This window comes from Trichomycterus rosablanca, chromosome 10 (genome assembly GCF_030014385.1).
Source record: "Trichomycterus rosablanca isolate fTriRos1 chromosome 10, fTriRos1.hap1, whole genome shotgun sequence".
Classification (NCBI taxonomy): Eukaryota; Metazoa; Chordata; class Actinopteri; order Siluriformes; family Trichomycteridae; genus Trichomycterus; species Trichomycterus rosablanca.
Window position 1 is genome coordinate 32,132,596 of NC_085997.1, and position 17,223 is coordinate 32,149,818.

The 17,223-nt window shown below is 41.2% G+C and overlaps 1 protein-coding gene across 2 annotated transcripts in view; it reads left to right on the plus strand.

The window, feature by feature from the left end:
- The first annotated feature begins 8,275 nt into the window (after positions 1 to 8,275).
- Positions 8,276 to 17,223, plus strand: part of tecpr1a (tectonin beta-propeller repeat containing 1a) — a 55,248-nt gene continuing 46,300 nt past the window's right edge. For both annotated transcript variants that reach the window (XR_010013848.1, XM_063003178.1), the window contains exons 1-16: positions 8,276 to 8,385; positions 8,609 to 8,841; positions 8,933 to 9,115; positions 9,187 to 9,309; positions 9,552 to 9,674; positions 9,817 to 9,991; positions 10,089 to 10,189; positions 11,143 to 11,244; positions 11,494 to 11,642; positions 11,903 to 12,447; positions 13,399 to 13,544; positions 13,674 to 13,829; positions 14,305 to 14,454; positions 14,572 to 14,729; positions 16,150 to 16,277; positions 16,372 to 16,474. Coding sequence is in view for 1 of the 2 variants with exons in the window: in XM_063003178.1 (XP_062859248.1) it covers positions 8,617 to 8,841; positions 8,933 to 9,115; positions 9,187 to 9,309; positions 9,552 to 9,674; positions 9,817 to 9,991; positions 10,089 to 10,189; positions 11,143 to 11,244; positions 11,494 to 11,642; positions 11,903 to 12,447; positions 13,399 to 13,544; positions 13,674 to 13,829; positions 14,305 to 14,454; positions 14,572 to 14,729; positions 16,150 to 16,277; positions 16,372 to 16,474 (2,567 nt within the window). In the remaining variant the exon portion in view is untranslated. The remainder of the gene's footprint in view (positions 8,386 to 8,608; positions 8,842 to 8,932; positions 9,116 to 9,186; positions 9,310 to 9,551; positions 9,675 to 9,816; positions 9,992 to 10,088; positions 10,190 to 11,142; positions 11,245 to 11,493; positions 11,643 to 11,902; positions 12,448 to 13,398; positions 13,545 to 13,673; positions 13,830 to 14,304; positions 14,455 to 14,571; positions 14,730 to 16,149; positions 16,278 to 16,371; positions 16,475 to 17,223) is intronic.

Genomic DNA, 17,223 nt, shown 5'->3' on the forward strand with positions numbered 1-17,223 from the left:
CAACAATCTTTTGAGGAAATTAACTATATTTATTGACAAACAGTTTGTAATTACATATAAAAACAAGGTCTAGCGTAACCAGTGCAAGCAAAGACGTTACGTTAGGTAGGAAGCGTAGCTTTAATTACAGACTAGAGTGGCATGGACTCAAAGGTGTTTAACTTCTAAAACATTACCACACAACATAAATCTCTAAAACTGCTTTATTGCAAGCAGTATTAACTATTTTTGATGAATGTAATCTGTGTTATGTTGCCTAAGTAATTAAGAGTTAAGAAAATGGTCAGTGTTCTGTTTGTTTATTAGGATTTTAACATCATGTTTTACACTTTGGTTACATTCATGACAGGAACGGTAGTTACTCATTACACAAGATTCATCAGTTATATCGAACACAGTCATGGGCAATTTAGTATCTCCAATTTACATCACTTGCACGTCTTTGGACTGTGGGAGGAAACCGGAGCACCCAGAGTAAACCCACACAGACATGGGGAGAACATGCAAACTCCACACAGGAAGGACCTGGACCGCCCCACCTTGGGATCAAACACAGGACCTTCTTGCTGTGAGGCCCGGCCAGTGTTCTACACATCACATAAATAACAAGGGTGTCATTTCATCTCATTAAGTTTTTTTCATTAATTAGAGTACAACTATACAAAGAGGAGTCAACGTGTACATGGGTATTACTTGTTTTATTGAAATGGAATTCATTAAATAAATAAAAAAACATGATATAAGTGTAACATTGGTGTGCAGAACACTTAAGTTTATCAGTGTACCGCTTGATTAATGTGTGTGGCAGAATTTCTTTTTGTCTTATACTGACAAGTGTGCCCACTTAAAAAAAATCCAAATTACTAGTTCAAGATTTGGTTTGATTACCATCCTTAACATGCCTGTAACATGAGTAAAATCATTACAATTATCATGTGTTGTCTAATATGCATATAAAATACTGCAGTACAACTAACCTGTTAACACCCACTAAAGCAAAGAGGACCCTGGTATCTGTCTTAGCTGCTATATAAACGTTGTTTGACCACACTAGGGTTTGTATTATTGTTCTTGTATATTGCAGTTTGAAAAGGTATAACGTAAGAACCTGAACAATAGTGCCATCGTTTGGCTGTTAGTGGAAACGCACTAACAAGTATTAGGATCATATTGTAAACAATGGTGGAAGCCCAATGTTGACCAAAATATGAAGAAATGTTGTGTTATAAGAAGGTTACATTGGTACAGTTTTTACTGGTACCACACAAGACATAAATGTCATAAAAAGTTCCATACTTTAAACAGAATTAGAAAGAAACAATGTTTTCTCTCAAGTGTATAAGTGTATACGTTGGCTACTTTTGCCATAATGTTTTAATTTGTCTACAAGACATTGATTTATTATTTTTATTCTCAGGCTTAGTGTCACCTTGGATAAAGCCTGGACGCTTCTAGGCTCATGATGATGAAAAGTCTGTTGACTGTTACAGCATATTCTACAGCAAATTACATATATGGATTTATTCCAACCTTGACAAAGACCCAACTGCTCCATTATTCTTTTAATAGGTTCAGTCAAACTAACCATATTTATATAGGCCCAAAGGGTCCACCAGCTGTAGTGAATCATAATCACTAACAAGGAATTAGGAGGTCGTGACAAAGTTAGATGTTATGGAACTTTCTAAACCCCAAGTTAATCATCTGTGGTGCTGAGTGTATATTTTGGCATATTTTTTAGTAAACCCATTATATACTGTTTTAAACAGTAATCAAATCTGTATTTAAAAGGGGAAAGGTGGTGTACATTAAAACCTAATTCCAACTCTGAAGCATTGTAAAGTTACCATTCAGCAAACACAACAACGTGGTAACAACCACTATTAAAAAATTTAGTAAAAACAAAATGTAACTGCATTATGTCCAACATTGTAATACACAAAGAGAATTTGCATAAATTCAATCATTCATTAGAACCACTTCAAGTGGGTGGCACTGTCGCCTCACAGCAAGAAGGTCCTGGGTTCGATTCCAAGGTTAAGAGGTCCGGGTCCTTTCTGTGTGGAGTTTGCATGTTCTCCCCGTGTCTGCGTGGGTTTACTCCGGGTGCTCCGGTTTCCTGTTCCAGTTTCGCATGAAACTGTTGCAATAAATACAATTTTTACTGTTTAATGACTGTTAGCTCTCTCTTTAACAAGTAAAACGACGTTTGCAAACTCCACTGTACAACTTAACCACAGGTCTGTTGTAGAAAAGTGGACAACTTTATATATCTCCGATTTCAGTTTGCTAATAACGTTGAAATAGTGACTATCATGAAGGATTTTCACCCCGTAAGACATACCCGAAATCCACTGTTTTAATTATTGCTCTAAAAGCTTCTTTCTCGACTGTCCATAGAGGAATCGTGTCCTTGCATATGTGGATTGTTACTGCGTTCGTAATGTCATTGTTTGCAACAGCCGTGGCTTAACAAACCGAGCAGTATATAGTGTTTTAGTCTGTTCTAAACTGCACCGCCGACATGCTTAATTTCTTTGACAGGTTCTTCCAGTGCATATTTGGTCTTCCTCTTTTCATCCTCCATCTGTTTTTGTTTATTCTTTTCACCATATCGAGGAAACCTCTCTCTTCTGTTAACACTGTCATGATAACGCTACCTGTGCAAGAAAATATATATATACAGTGCAGATAAAAAACAGAACAATAAATACAAAAGACATTTCTAGACAAGTGTAGTGTTGGTTAGTACATGGTACTGAGTAAATGATAGATGAGGTAAAAACATATTCTGATATAGTTAGCAGCGTAGAGTGCTCATGAGTTTAGGAAAGAAGAGTAGAAATTATGCTATAAGATAACATTTGATATGTCGATTAAAAGTGGGTAGTAGTAACACACCACATATAATCTATTTACCTGTTTAAAATGTAGCCTACTTGTACGGATAGAGTAATTTTTTACTTTTACTCCATTCTAACTTGACTGACAAATAAACATTGCATAAACAAAATTTACATTTTACTCATTTTGGTGCTCAATTTCTATTATTTGTGTAAATCCAGGTGGCATGGTGGCTCGGTGGGTAGCACTGTCACCTCATAGCAAAAAGGTCCTAGGTTTGATCCCCAGGTGGGGTGGTCCGTGTCCTTTCTGTGTGGAGTTTGCATGTTCTCCCCCTGTCTGTGTGGATTTTCTCCGGCAGCTCCGGTTTCCTCTCACAGTCCAAAGACATGCAAGTGAGGTGAATTGAAGATACAAAATTGTCCAGGACTGTGTTAGACATTAAACTTGTGAACTGATGAATCTTGTGTAACGATTAACTACCTGTCCTGTCATGAATGTAACCAAAGTGTAAAACATGATATTAAAATCCTAATAAATAAATAAATAAATAAAAAGTAAGCTACTTGTAAGGTTAGAGTAATTTTTACTTTTACTCCATTCTTATTTGACTGACAAATGATAGAAAATTGCATAAACAAAATTTACATTTTACTCATTTGGGTGCACAATTTCTATTAATTTGCATAAATGAAAATACTGGAAAAACATAAAATACCTTTTGTGTTTTAAAGTTTGTTTCCTTTGTTGGTTATTTGACATTTTTTACATTTAGCAGACCCTTTTATCCAAAGTGACTTACAGTATTGTAACAGTAGACTGTCTAAGCAATTGAGGGTTAAGGGCCTTGCTCAAGAGCCCAACAGCGGCAACCTGGCAGTGGTGGGGCTTGAACCAGCGACCTATTGATTACTAGTCCAGTACCTTAACCGTTAGGCTACAACTGCCCTGTTATTTATTAGGATTTATTAGGACAGAAATGGTAATTACTCGTTACACAAGATTCATTAGATTCACAAGTTTAATATCAAACACAGTCATGGACAATTTAGTATCTCCAATTCACCTCACTCGCAGGTCTTTGGACTGTGGGAGGAAACCGGAGCGTCCGGAGGAAACCCACGCAGACACAGGGAGAACATGCAAACTTCACTCCTGGACCGCTCCACCTGGGAATCGAACCCAGGACCTTCTTGCTGTGAGGCGACAGTGCCACCTACTGAGCCACCGTGCTGGTTATAAAAACAATCACCAAGCACTGCATTTATCCAGGGGTTAAAACTAACACTGATGTATATTTAGGAGCAGGTCTGACTTTACTGTAATGCTGCAGCACTTCCTAGAGTAATAATAACACCGAGCTACAAATGAGTGCCTCCCTAGCGGAATTAGTGCTTTAAACTGTAGCTCACGTCCCAAATAGCTTATTTCACCCTATATAGGTGCACTTCAGACTGTAATTCATAACGTCTACTACACCTCATGTAGTGAACTACTGACATATGTTTGGGATCGAGCCATTTTAAAAACGGTGCCTGACTTCCTGGTTGGGATGAGAGGAGGCTGAATGTAAATAGCAGAGATACATTTGTAGCAGTTGGGTTTGATAAGGATGGTACAATAATCTCAGTATAACCGCGGTGTTTAAATAAGCCGTATGACAGCTAACAACAAGGTAAGTGATGTTACTGTGATATTTTTCTGGTCCTTTTAATGCCTCTGATGCTTTGCGATAATCTTATTTTTAGCTAAACATAACCAGCTCAGTGCTGCAAACGTGTTTACCAGATAACCATACAGAAAGATGGATGGTCCTGGCGATTATTTTGTATGGGCACTGAGATGCCACAGGGTAAATGTCTTGTACAATGTATTGTGCATTTCCTTATTAACACACAAGCATTAACCAGAACGCAACAACCAAGCGCCACAACAAACAGTGTCTGAAAGTAATTACGCAGTTGTTAATGACCTGGTCTAATATAACCAGTGGCTCAGGTTTCTCTTTCATTATACTGGTTTATCTGCACTGGAAAACATTGTGGATGTAAATTAATCCCATATAAAACCAAGATTTGCATATTGCACGTTTATTAATGCAGCTAGTACATGTAATATAATCCACTAGGACTTTTAGATTGTTTAGATCTGAAGTGTGAGCCAAAAGTGATTTCCTTCCTCCTATTTCAAGTATCCATATCATCAACCTGCAGATTCTCAACATAAATCTCATCCAGTACAGCTGTAGGAAAAGCTGTTACCTCAGACTGTCTTGATGCATGCTCAATAATCCAGGCACACAAATCCACAAAGTTGAATAAGTTCACTGATGTTACCTCAGACCACAATTTCAACAAGTTTCTGGTATAGAAAAAAAAGAATGACAAATCTGTCACCTCAAAACTATCTTAGGGCGGCACAGTGGGTAGCACTGTCACCTCACAGCAAGAAGGTCCTGGGTTTGATCCTCAGGTGGAGTGGTCTGGGTCCTTTCTGTGTGGATTTTGCATGTTCTCCCCGTGTCTGCGTGGGTTTCCTCCGGGTGCTCCGGTTTCCTCCCACAATCCAAAGACGTGCAAGTGAGGTGAATTGAAGATACAAAATTGTTTGACATAAAAAAAAAATCTGTGAACTGATGAATCTTGTGTAATGAGTAACTACCGTTTCTGTCATTATTGTAACCAAAGTGTAAAACATGATGTTAAAATCCTAATAAATAAATCTGCACTGAAAAATGTTCTTTGTGCATCCCATATAAAACCAAGGTTTGTCAATTGCACGTTTATTAACGCAACTAGAACATGTAATATAATCCACTAGGACTTTTAGATGGTTTAGATCTAAAGTGTGAGCCAAAAACTATTTCCTTCCTCTCATTTCAAATCTCTATATCACCAACCTACAGATTTTCAACATAATTTCTATCCATACAGCTGTAGAATGAGCTGTGCATGTTCAATAATCCAGGCACACAAATCCACAAAGTTGAATAAGTTCACTGATGTTACCTCAGACCACAATTTCAACAAGTTTCTGGTATAGAGAAAAGAATTACAAATCTGTCACCTCAAAACTATCTTAGTTTGGTACAGTGGGTAGCACTGTCACCTCACAGCAAGAAGGTCCTGGGTTCGATTTCCAGGTGGAGTGGTCTGGGTCCTTTCTGTGTGGAGTTTGCATGTTCTCCCCGTGTCTGCGTGGGTTTTCTCCGGGTGCTCCGGTTTCCTCCCACAGTCCAAAGACATGCAAGTGAGGTGAATTGAAGATACAAAAAAAACCTGTGAACTGATGAATCTTGTGTAACGAGTAACTACCGTTTCTGTCATTAATGTAACCAAAGTGTGTAAAACGACGTTAAAATCTTACTAAATAAATAAATCTGCACTGGAAAACATTGTGGATGTAATCCCATATCTTCTTCTATCTCGGCCTTTGTCCCGTTCGGTTGCGTGGTCGGCTCTCGGCGGATCATGATCCGCATTGATTTGGCACAGTTTTTACGCCGGATGCCCTTCCTGACACAACCCTCCCTATTTTTATCTGGGCTTGCACTACAATGCACTGGTTTGTGCATCTAGTGGCTAGGTATCTACAGGACAATTCAGTGTTTCCAATTATCCTGGTGGCATGTTTTTGGACTGTGGGAGGAAACCGGAGCACCTGGAGGAAACCCACGCGGACACGAGGAGAACATGCAAACTCCACACAGAAAGGACCCAGATTGCCCCACCTTGGGATCGAACCCAGGACCTTCTTGTTGTGAGGCGACAGTGCTACCCACTAAGCCACCGTGCCGCCCTGGATGTAATCCCATATAAAACCAAGATTTGCCTATTGTTCGCCCGGTGCTCCGGTTTTCTCCCACAGTCCAAAGACATGCAAGTGAGGTGAATTGGAGATACTAAATTGGTTGACGTTAAAAAAAAACATGTGAACTGATAAATCTTGTGTAACCAGTAACTAACTGTCCTGTCATGAATGTAACCAAAGTGTAAAACATGACGTTAAAATGTGAAAAATGTTGTATGTGCATCCCATATAAAACCAAGGTTTGTCTATTGCACGTTTATTAACGCAACTAGAACGTAATATAATCCACTAGGACTTTTAGATGGTTTAGATCTAAAGTGTGAGCCAAAAACTATTTCTGTTCTCCAGTTTCAAGTCCCCACATCACCAACCTACAGATTCTTAACATCATTTTTATCGATTACAGCTGTAGAATGAGCTGTGCATGCTCTATAATCCAAGCACACAAATCCACAAAGTTGAATAAGTTCACTGATGTTACCTCAGACCACAATTTCAACAAGTTTCTGGTTTCTGGTATAGAGAAAAGAATTACAAATCTGTCACCTCAAAACTAACTTAGGGTGGCACAGTGGCTCGGTGGTAGCACTGTCACCTCACAGTAAGAAGGTCCTGGGTTCCATTCCCAGGTGGAGTGGTTCAGGTCCTTTCTGTGTGGAGTTTGTATGTTCTCCCTGTGTCTGCGTGGGTTTCCTCTGGGTGCTCCAGTCCAGTCCCACAGTCCAAAGACATGCATGTTAGGTAAATTGGAGATACAAAATTGTCCATGACTGTGTTTGACATTAAAGGCTTGAACTGATAAAGCTTGTGTAACCAGTAACTACCTGTCCTGTCATGAATGTAACCAAAGTGTAAAACATGACGTTTAAATCCTAATAAATAAATAACAAAACTAACTTACAACCACTCAGATTGCATTTTGCTTATTGCTTGTGTATATTCAAAAATCTGACTCAGGTTTATCACTGGTTACTTGTAGGGTTTCCAAACCTGATCAGAGAAGAGGTGTCTCTAAGATTCACTTCATTTTTCTCCTGATTCTCTCTGTGACAGGTCTAACCTGTTTGTTTTGAAACCCTGCATCTACATGTTGGAGGCATGTCCAGACTGGTGATTTACAACTTCAACTTTAAACAAACAGTATTTGAACAGATCCTAGTATTGATTTTTACTTATTCTCGTATTCAAATACATACGGGGCGGTGCAGTGGCTACGTGGGTAGCACTGTCGCCTCACAGCAAGAAGGTCCTGGGTTTGATCCCCGGGTGGGGCGGTCCAGGTCCTTCCTGTGTGGAGTTTGCACGTTCTCCCTGTGTCCGCGTGGGTTTCCTCCGGGTGCTCCGGTTTCCTCCCACAGTCCAAAGACATGCAAGTGAGGTGAATTGGAGACACTAAGTTGTCTATGACTGTGTTCGATATAACCTTGTGTGAACTGATGAATATTGTGTAATGAGTAACTACCTGTCCTGTCATGAATGTAACCAAAAGTGTAAAACATGACGTTAAAATCCTAATTAAACAAACAAATACATACTGTATGCATTTTTATATTTTATAAGTGGAAACAAAAATATTGTTCATTTTTATCAACCACTTTATCTTAGTCAGGGCTGCAGCAGGTCCACCACTGGGAGACACTCGGCGCAAGTCAGAAATATACTGGACAGGGTGCCAATCCGCCCAGCCAATGTAGATGCCCATCCAATAGCATCGCTGAGATTCGAACCCAGGTAGCATAGCATTAAAGTGAAAAAATTAAAACTTATTTGTCAAAACATGAACTGCCTCTTGAATAATGCACATGTTTTAGTTTAACTTCCACTTGCATTGCTGTCCCCAGCTGTTCTGGGTTTCCTTTCTGCTTTTTCTGAAACTGCTTTTTTTTTGTGAGAAAAGCTCAAATAAGGAAATATGAGTGCTGCCAAATCCTACCAGACTTTGAATGTGTTGCAGAGTGCACCATGCCTAGCTCCCTGCTGTGGGCCGTAGACGTATATGGGAGGGTTTATAGTCTGTCAACAGCAGGGCAGCAGTGGGAGCAGTGTCGTGATGCCCACTTGGAGTTCAAGCGTGTCACGGCTGCAAGCCAGTGCTGCTGGGGCATCGCTTGTGATCACAACATCTACCTGTACGTCCATGCCAGTGAGGTTCCCATCCGCTACCGTGAGGAGACCTATGAAAATCAGGTACCTGTCAGGCTAAACAGAAAGTACATCACGAGACTGTACTGAAGTATTGGTCTTAGTTGTTTGCTCTGTGTTTCGATGTGAATCGTAGCGATGGAATCCTGTAGACGGTTTCTCGGACCGCCTGTTGCCTAGTGATCGTTGGCAGTGGAGTGACGTGACAGGGCTGCAGCATCAGCCGCTGGAAGGTTTTCAGCTTCCGTCTGAAAATTGGGAGTGGGAGGCTGACTGGTATGTGGACGAGAACTTTGGAGGGGATCCCACAGAGAGAGGGGTAAGTAAATATACCCAGTGCTGTTCTGCTGATGTGCCTGTAGCCGTCACTCAATTTGTGTACGTTTGCAGGGTTGGACATACGCTATTGATTTTCCGGCCACCTACACCAAAGACAAGAAATGGAACTCTTGTGTACGTCGCCGCAGATGGATGCGCTACCGGAGGTACAAGTCACAGGACACCTGGGCTAAGGTGTGTGTATGTTTATAAAATCAATAATAACTTCAATTTGCTAGGTCAATGGGCTTTAAAGAACACTTGATAATATTATCCTCTCTCTCTCTCTCTCTCTCTCTCTCTCTCTCTCTCTCTCTCTCTCTCTTTCTCTCTCTTTCTCTCTCTCTCTCTCTCTCTCTCTCTCTCTCTCTCTCTCTCTATCTCTCTATCTCTATCTGTGTGTCTGTGTGTGTGCGTGTGTGTTTGAGGATCACCAGATCCCCTCAGAGCAGACAGCTTCTCTTCCTGACCCATTTAATGACATAAGCTGTGGTGGCTGGGAGATCACTGAGGAGCCACTGGGGCAGATCTCACTGTGGGCTGCTTCTCTTCAAGGAAAGGTCAGTTTATAAATTACAATAAAAATGATTACGTTTCATATTTACTATTACCTTAAAAATAAATGTATTATGTGATATCACAGACTGATCAGTAAGAAGCTCCTGTCACTAATCCTGGTGTTTTTTTGTTTTTTTTAAACAGGTTTGGTTCCGAAATGGCATCAACCACTATGATCCAGAGGGCTCAGTATGGGAGGAGGTGGAAACACCAGGAGAGGTTGTGCAGATAAGCTGTGGGACATCTGATCTGCTCTGGGCAGTACTCTGGGAAGGCCAGCTGCTGGTCAGAGAGGGCATTAGCAGAGATTGCCCTAAGGGTAAACAATTATGTACCACAGTACAGCCGATGTAGTGGGTTAAGCTTTTTTCATGTTAAAATGCCTCTTATTAATTCATACATAATTGTATTTCTAGGCTCCTCGTGGGTAGTGGTTGATTCACCGAGTCCAGGAGTTGGAGCTATTCATGTAGCGGTGGGAGTCAATGTTGTTTGGGCTGTGACAAAGGATAATAAAGTAAGAAGGGAACCAACTAATGAGTCATATTTTTAAAAAGTACTTTTACATACAAACCCAATTAAAAAAAAAAGTTAATACAGTAGGATAAATCTAGTAGGTAAATCTAAACCAATAATTTATAAATCCTTTTTGATGTGAATCCTGTGCATAGTCCAAGGTTATTGCAGTGGTGCCCGGCTCCATGGTACTATGGACCTTGGTTCTAACATTGCATGCACATTTTAAACATACATCTCTGCTTTATTTTCTGCTTTCAGGTCATCCTGCTATTTTATTGAAATGGCTACATTACAAAGACAACATATTTATCATTTCAACATTATTGTTTTTTGTATATACACTGATGTTCAAACACATTTGTACATAGCCGTGCCTATTTTGTAAAATTTGTGCATGTCCCACTCAGAGATATATTACATGCTGGGCTGATGGTAGTTCAATAGTACACGTATTGAATGCAGCATATACTGTATGATCAGCAGAAAAATCTGAGTGATTTTGATAAGGCCAGTTTGTTATGGCCAGACAACTGGTTTGAAGTATCTCTGAAATAACGAGGCTGCTCACAGGCTGTCGTGGTAAGTACCCATCCACAGTGGTCTGCCAAGACTCATTCATGCTGACATAAATGCTGTGGCATCTGGTACAGACCATCAGAAGGGCTACTGACCATGCAGTGAATGTGTCACAACACACAGTCCATCAAACCTTTCTGAGTATGGGGTACATTTCCAAAACGGCACAAACGGTTCAGTCTTACACTGCTCCATCCTTAGAATTCTTAGGATTAAATTAGGAATCAGTGTATTAAAATGGATAAGGCAAACATATTAACATATAAAACATTAAATAAATAAATACCTTAAAACAATTTACAAATAATTTTTTATGTACTGTGTACTGTACTGTACTAACTTTTACAGTATTTTTTCCCTGCTGTTTTATAATAGGTTTGGTTTAGGCGGGGAGTGAACTCCCACAATCCCTGTGGCTCAGGCTGGATTGGGATGGTGGGGGAAATGCTGATGATCAATGTGGGCCTCAATGACCAGGTAAGAAAACTCGATACCTACCTAGAATCGCTTTCCACAAGGCAGGAACACACCCAGGGCAACACACACTCACATATTTACTCAATTATAATATATTATAATCATACAAAGGTGAGTGCTGAGTGATCTGGCTTTTCAGTGTCAGTTCAATCCAAAATGCAAACATCAGTCATTGACTTACCTGCTTGTACCACAGAGCTGAACTGGAGCATGTATGAGCTGACCTTTATGTTTTTGGCTCTGCTGCAGGTGTGGGGCGTTGGCTGTGAGGACCGGGCGGTATATTTTCGTCAAGGTGTAACTGTCAGTGAGCTGAGTGGGAAGGCCTGGAAGGCTGTGTCTGTACCCAGAGACACTGAGCGCTCTAACTCCAGCGCCAGTGCCAGCAGCCTGCAGAGGTGAGTGAAAGACAACTTGGTTCCGGTGAAAGAAGCTGTCCTGTAGGGCTATGTGCCACATCTATACTTTAATTATAAAAAGCACTGGCCACTAGCTGGTGTCATAAATGTTAACCTTTACTGCCTGGTGAAAGTCTGGCTAAACAAAATCTATTATAGTTCCGAAACAGTTCCTAGTTTTTTATTAATATTTAAGGTTAATTAATAATTTCTTGACATTTTAGCAGATTCATACAAAATAATAAAACATGTCTTTTCAGTGCCGGTTGTTTTTTTGGTGGCGAGGTCCGTCTGCAGTCACAGGCCTCCGTCCTGAGTGACGCAGACTCTGAAGCAGAGAAACCAGCGGACGGAAAAGCTCCCCCTGTCGAGTCTGAAAACCCACCTAAACGACAAATCCCCAAAGTGACCAGTGACAGCTTCATTTCAGAGCTGGTGTCTGACCGAGAGGGTCAAATTGCATGGCGTGAGCCCCCACCGAACACGTCCATCCTGGAGGAGGAGAGTGTGGAATCAGATGTGGAGGGGAAAGACAAGGCTACCCCAGCCCTGTTGGTTTCCCCTAGCCAGTCTGGCCAGCTCGACCCGCAGTGGAGCAATGTGGACTTGGAGGAGGCCCAGACTCACCTGACTGTTCGGACCGGAAGGGATGCAGCTGACACCTCCAGCTTATCGTCCATAGCCACCTTCAACCTGGGTGTGGAGGAGCCATATGGGCCAGATGAGCACCCACTGTGGGCCTGGGTTAGTGGAGGAGGCTGCTCTGTCGACTCCCACTCCCAGCTTAACTGGTTTAATGCCCCAGGTAAGGTTTTTTCTGCAAAGACAAAGACATTTTGAGGACATTTGAATTTTAGGAGTGTTAGGTAAGGTGTTCTTAATCAGTTTAGTCTTTAATATTAAAACAATATAGTTTCACCCAAATCAGTGTTCTTAATGTTTTAAGTTACACCACTCAACAAAGAAAATGCACATTTTAGGCAATTATATATCTACATAGGGCGTAGTGGGTAATGATGTTGTTTGTGTATTAGGATTTTAACGTCATGTTTTACACTTTGGTTACATTCATGACACCAGGAAACCAGAGCACCCGGAGTAAACCCACGCAGACACAGGGGGAACATGCGAACTCCACCTGGACCGCCCCACCTGGGGATCGAACCCAGGACCTTCTTGCTGTGAGGCGACAGTGCTACCCACTTAGCCACCGTGCCGCCTGGGTAGTGGTGTTGCCTAACAGCAGGATGGTCCTTGGTTCAGTTCCCCGGCTGGGTGGCCAGGGTCCTTTCTGTGTGGAGTTTGCATGTTCTCCCTGTGTCTGTGTGGGTTTCCTGCGGGAGCTCTGGTTTCCTTCCACAAGTCCAAATACATGCAGTCAGACCAAATAGAGCTGTTAGAAATCGCCTTTTGTGTGTGTGTGTGTGTGTGTGTGTGTGTGTTTGCCCTGTGATGGACTGGCAACCTGTCCAGGGTGTGTTCCACCTTCAGCTCAGTGAATCAGACCCCTGTGACCCTGACCAGGATAAAGCAGTGGTAAAACAGACAGCGGAACAGTGAATACATGAATGAAAATATATATATATCATGTTTTGCTGACACTTTATTCTAAACAAGGTCATGGTGGGTCCTGTTTCCCCAGAATCACTGGTCGCTATGCAGTAACACACCCCAGACAGGACGGCAATCCATTGCTGATGTGTATATATATGTGTATATATATGTTTTGTTTATTCAAAATATATTGTCTTTCCAGGCCTGATCAACTCTATGCAGGCCATGTCGCTGTCCATCACACCAGCACAGACAGCAACTTGGCACAAACAAATCTTAGAGCAGCTCAGTGAGAGGTCCAAAAGAGAGATGGAGAACTTCAGGCATTATGAGCAAGCCATCGAACAGGTGCTGTTCTCACCAAAGCACACCAGTATCAACATACTTTGGTTTGTTTTGATTTTAGGGTCCACAAAAGAAGAGTGAATGCAGTCTAGTCACATACTTTTGTCACCTTCTTTTATTGCCATCTCTCAGTCTGTGTGGGTGAAGAAGGGCACCATGCAGTGGTGGAGGGACTGGAAGCCTCACAAGTGGGTGGATGTGCAGTTTGCGCTGGAGCAGTTTTCTGGAACCGACGGCAACAAGGATGGCATTCTTTTCATATATTATACCTTTAATGAGGAGAAGAAGGTAATTTGCACACTGAAATGCAAGCAGACCAGACAAGTAATGATTGTTGTTTTTTTAATTGTGCACTAGTACTCAAGGAAAACGACTGGAAAACCAGTCATAGTAGCAACTGTGTAGGATTTAGGGAAGTTGAAAAGGACAAGAACATAAGGTGGCATTTCTGCAAAGTGCTTTGTTGGTTCTTTGTTTATGGGTATGCAAACAACCTAGCTAAAGAATTTAAGTATTGAATATTGAATAGCTGAATGCCGATAACACCACCGAGATTCAAACCTAGATCTCAGTGGTGGGGTTTAGTATAAAGAGCGCTGTGCCACCTGAGCACCCCATAAACACAATCAGAAACAAATTTAAATGCCGACTGTAAATGGTTGTTTGTCTCTGTTGCCCACTTCATGTTATCATACGCAGAAGTACCAAGTCAAGGTACAAATCAAAAACTTAAGAAAGTGGTTCTCTCTCTTTTTCTCTTCAGTATCTTCATGCATTTGTTAATGAAGTCACCATCCTGGTGCCAGTGCTGAATGAGTCTAAGCACACATTTGCCATCTACACAGCGGAAAGGACCAAGCAGAGGTGGCCCATCCGCTTGGCAGCTGCCACCGAGCTGGAGATGCATGACTGGGTATAGAAACCATACAATAAGACCTTCCTGGTGCTAATCATGGGGATTCATTTGTTTAAAAGTGGTAGAATCACCGGATGCTGTTTTTGGTAACGGTGTTTGTATCTTTTCTCTTAGCTGGCTCTGCTCAGTGTGTCCTGCTGCGACTCCCGAGGTATCCAGGGTCCACCTTCCAAACAGGCCATCTGGTCCATCACCTGCAAAGGAGACATATTCGTCAGTGAACCCACGCCAGGCTTAGAGGCTTCACCTTACCCGACACCCTGTGACCAAATGTTAGTCCTTCCATCACATATCAGCAATATTTAGTTCCCACTGCTGGTGCTCTTTGTTTAACACATATAGTAGTTAATATACTGTATATGTCTAGATGACTTAGGATTTGTATTGTGGCATTGAAAGATGCTAAAATATGGCTCCATATGTGTGAACCCTTTGCAATCAGCTGTATTTTTACATGTTTTTATTTCTAAAATGTCTTGTGTTTTATCTAAGTTATAATAATAGACAAACATGTTTTGCCTAAAATTATATCACATGATTATAATTTTTATATAATTATTAATTACACGTATTCATTTATTTCACTCCATGCTAAAAACATATGTAAACCCTGGTATTTAATGGTGTGTTTTTAAGAAGAGCAGCCAAATGTGCAGTTCTACCTAAATGGCACCTCAGAAGCATCATTTGCTTCAGCTGGCCCTAATAATCAGGCTTTTAAACTCGGCTCTATACTGGGTTCCTGTCGTCTGCTTGTTTGTCTGTGTGTTTCTTTGTTGGTTTGTGAGGCTGCTATGCCGGGCTGAAGGTTGGACTTGGACTCATTTTGTTGGTGTCCTTTTTATCTGGTGTCTGGGGGCTTTTCTTGTGTATTGGGGTCTGCATTTGTGTGTCACAGGAGAACCACCCTGGATGCAAGTGACAGGTCTTTTTTGTATTTTGTCTGCTGCTACTGGTGTATTGACTTTCTCTTTCTTGGTTCTTTTTTAGAAGGCTTGGGTTGTTACTCAGTGGTGGATTGAGCAGCTGGCACAAGTGGCAATTTAGCTTCTCTGTATTTTTTTGGGGTTCTGGGCAATCTGATTAGACTGCTTTAGAGCAATTATCTGGCCTGCCCCTGCCATGTGTGTTCACTTGCCTGGGCTGTTCAGTAATATTGCTTTGGGCTGTGGTTTATGGTTTGGTCGTGTTCTGTGTTTATATCGAATTTTAGTAAGTTGTTTATTTGTTTAGCCATTATTTTCCATCTTTTATGACTGTGCCCCTCTGTCATGGGCACAGTCACTGACTGCTTCTTTTTACCTGCCAGAGACAGGGTTTTACAGAGAGCAGTATCACGTACAGAGATACTAATGTCACACACAACTGTTTATGAATTAACCATCTCAGGTATGCAGGCACCTAAACCAGACCAGCCAGCAGAGGCCGCAATTGCAGCAACTTGCTTGATGTATAGCACAGCTGAGATTTGAACTCAAGACCTCAGTGGTATTGAGCTAGTACAGTAGACCACCACACCACTCAAGCACTCATCATCATTCATTATAACTTTGAATAGGAATCCCTCCTCTGTCTATTAAAAATACATTCAAATACAATTCATTCCATGGTGGTAAATAAAACGTCCTGTCATATTTATGGTCTAACTGTGGTATTTTATTACAAGCAGTTTTTTCTTTTTCTATTGAGCAGGTTCTGGCGCCAGGTTGGAGGGCATCTGCGTATTATTGAATGCAATAGTCTGGGAGTGGTGTGGGGAATCGGTTATGATCACACAGCCTGGGTCTACACAGGGGGCTATGGAGGAGGCTTCTTTCAGGGTAAATAAGGATACATTACAAATACTTAGAACACAGAAAAAGGCTTATAAACAGCACATGTCTCTATGAATTAAAAAACTTCTTTTATATCCAGGCCTTGCCAGCAGCACTGATAATATCTACACACAGACTGATGTGAAGAGTGTGTATATATATGAGAACCAACGGTGGAATCCTGTTACTGGCTATACAAACAGGTAAAAGTGTGATGTCACATACTGGTTTACTGAGATTCATGGATTTGAATGGTTCTTAGGTTGGGTATTCCTAACATTACATAAACCATTTAAAGCAGTAAGTTAGATGCTTTATCTTACATGAAAAGATTGATTTGATTTGATTAGATTAATTACAAAAATAATAAAAGGTACAGTGTATCACAAAAGTGAGTACACCCCTCACATTTCTGCAGATATTTAAGTATATCTTTTCATGGGACAACACTGACAAAATGACACTTTGACACAATGAAAAGTAGTCTGTGTGCAGCTTATATAACAGTGTAAATTTATTCTTCCCTCAAAATAACTCAATATACAGCCATTAATGTCTAAACCACCGGCAACAAAAGTGAGTACACCCCTAAGAGACTAGACCCCTAAATGTCCAAATTGAGCACTGCTTGTCATTTTCCCTCCAAAAAGTCATGTGACTCGTTAGTGTTACTAGGTCTCAGGTGTGCATAGGGAGCAGGTGTGTTCAATTTAGTAGTACAGCTCTCACACTCTCTCATACTGGTCACTGAAAGTTCCAACATGGCACCTCATGGCAAAGAACTCTCTGAGGATCTTAAAAGACGAATTGTTGCACTACATGAAGATGGCCAAGGCTACAAGAAGATTGCCAACACCCTGAAACTGAGCTGCAGCACAGTGGCCAAGATCATCCAGCGTTTTAAAAGAGCAGGGTCCACTCAGAACAGACCTCGCGTTGGTCGTCCAAAGAA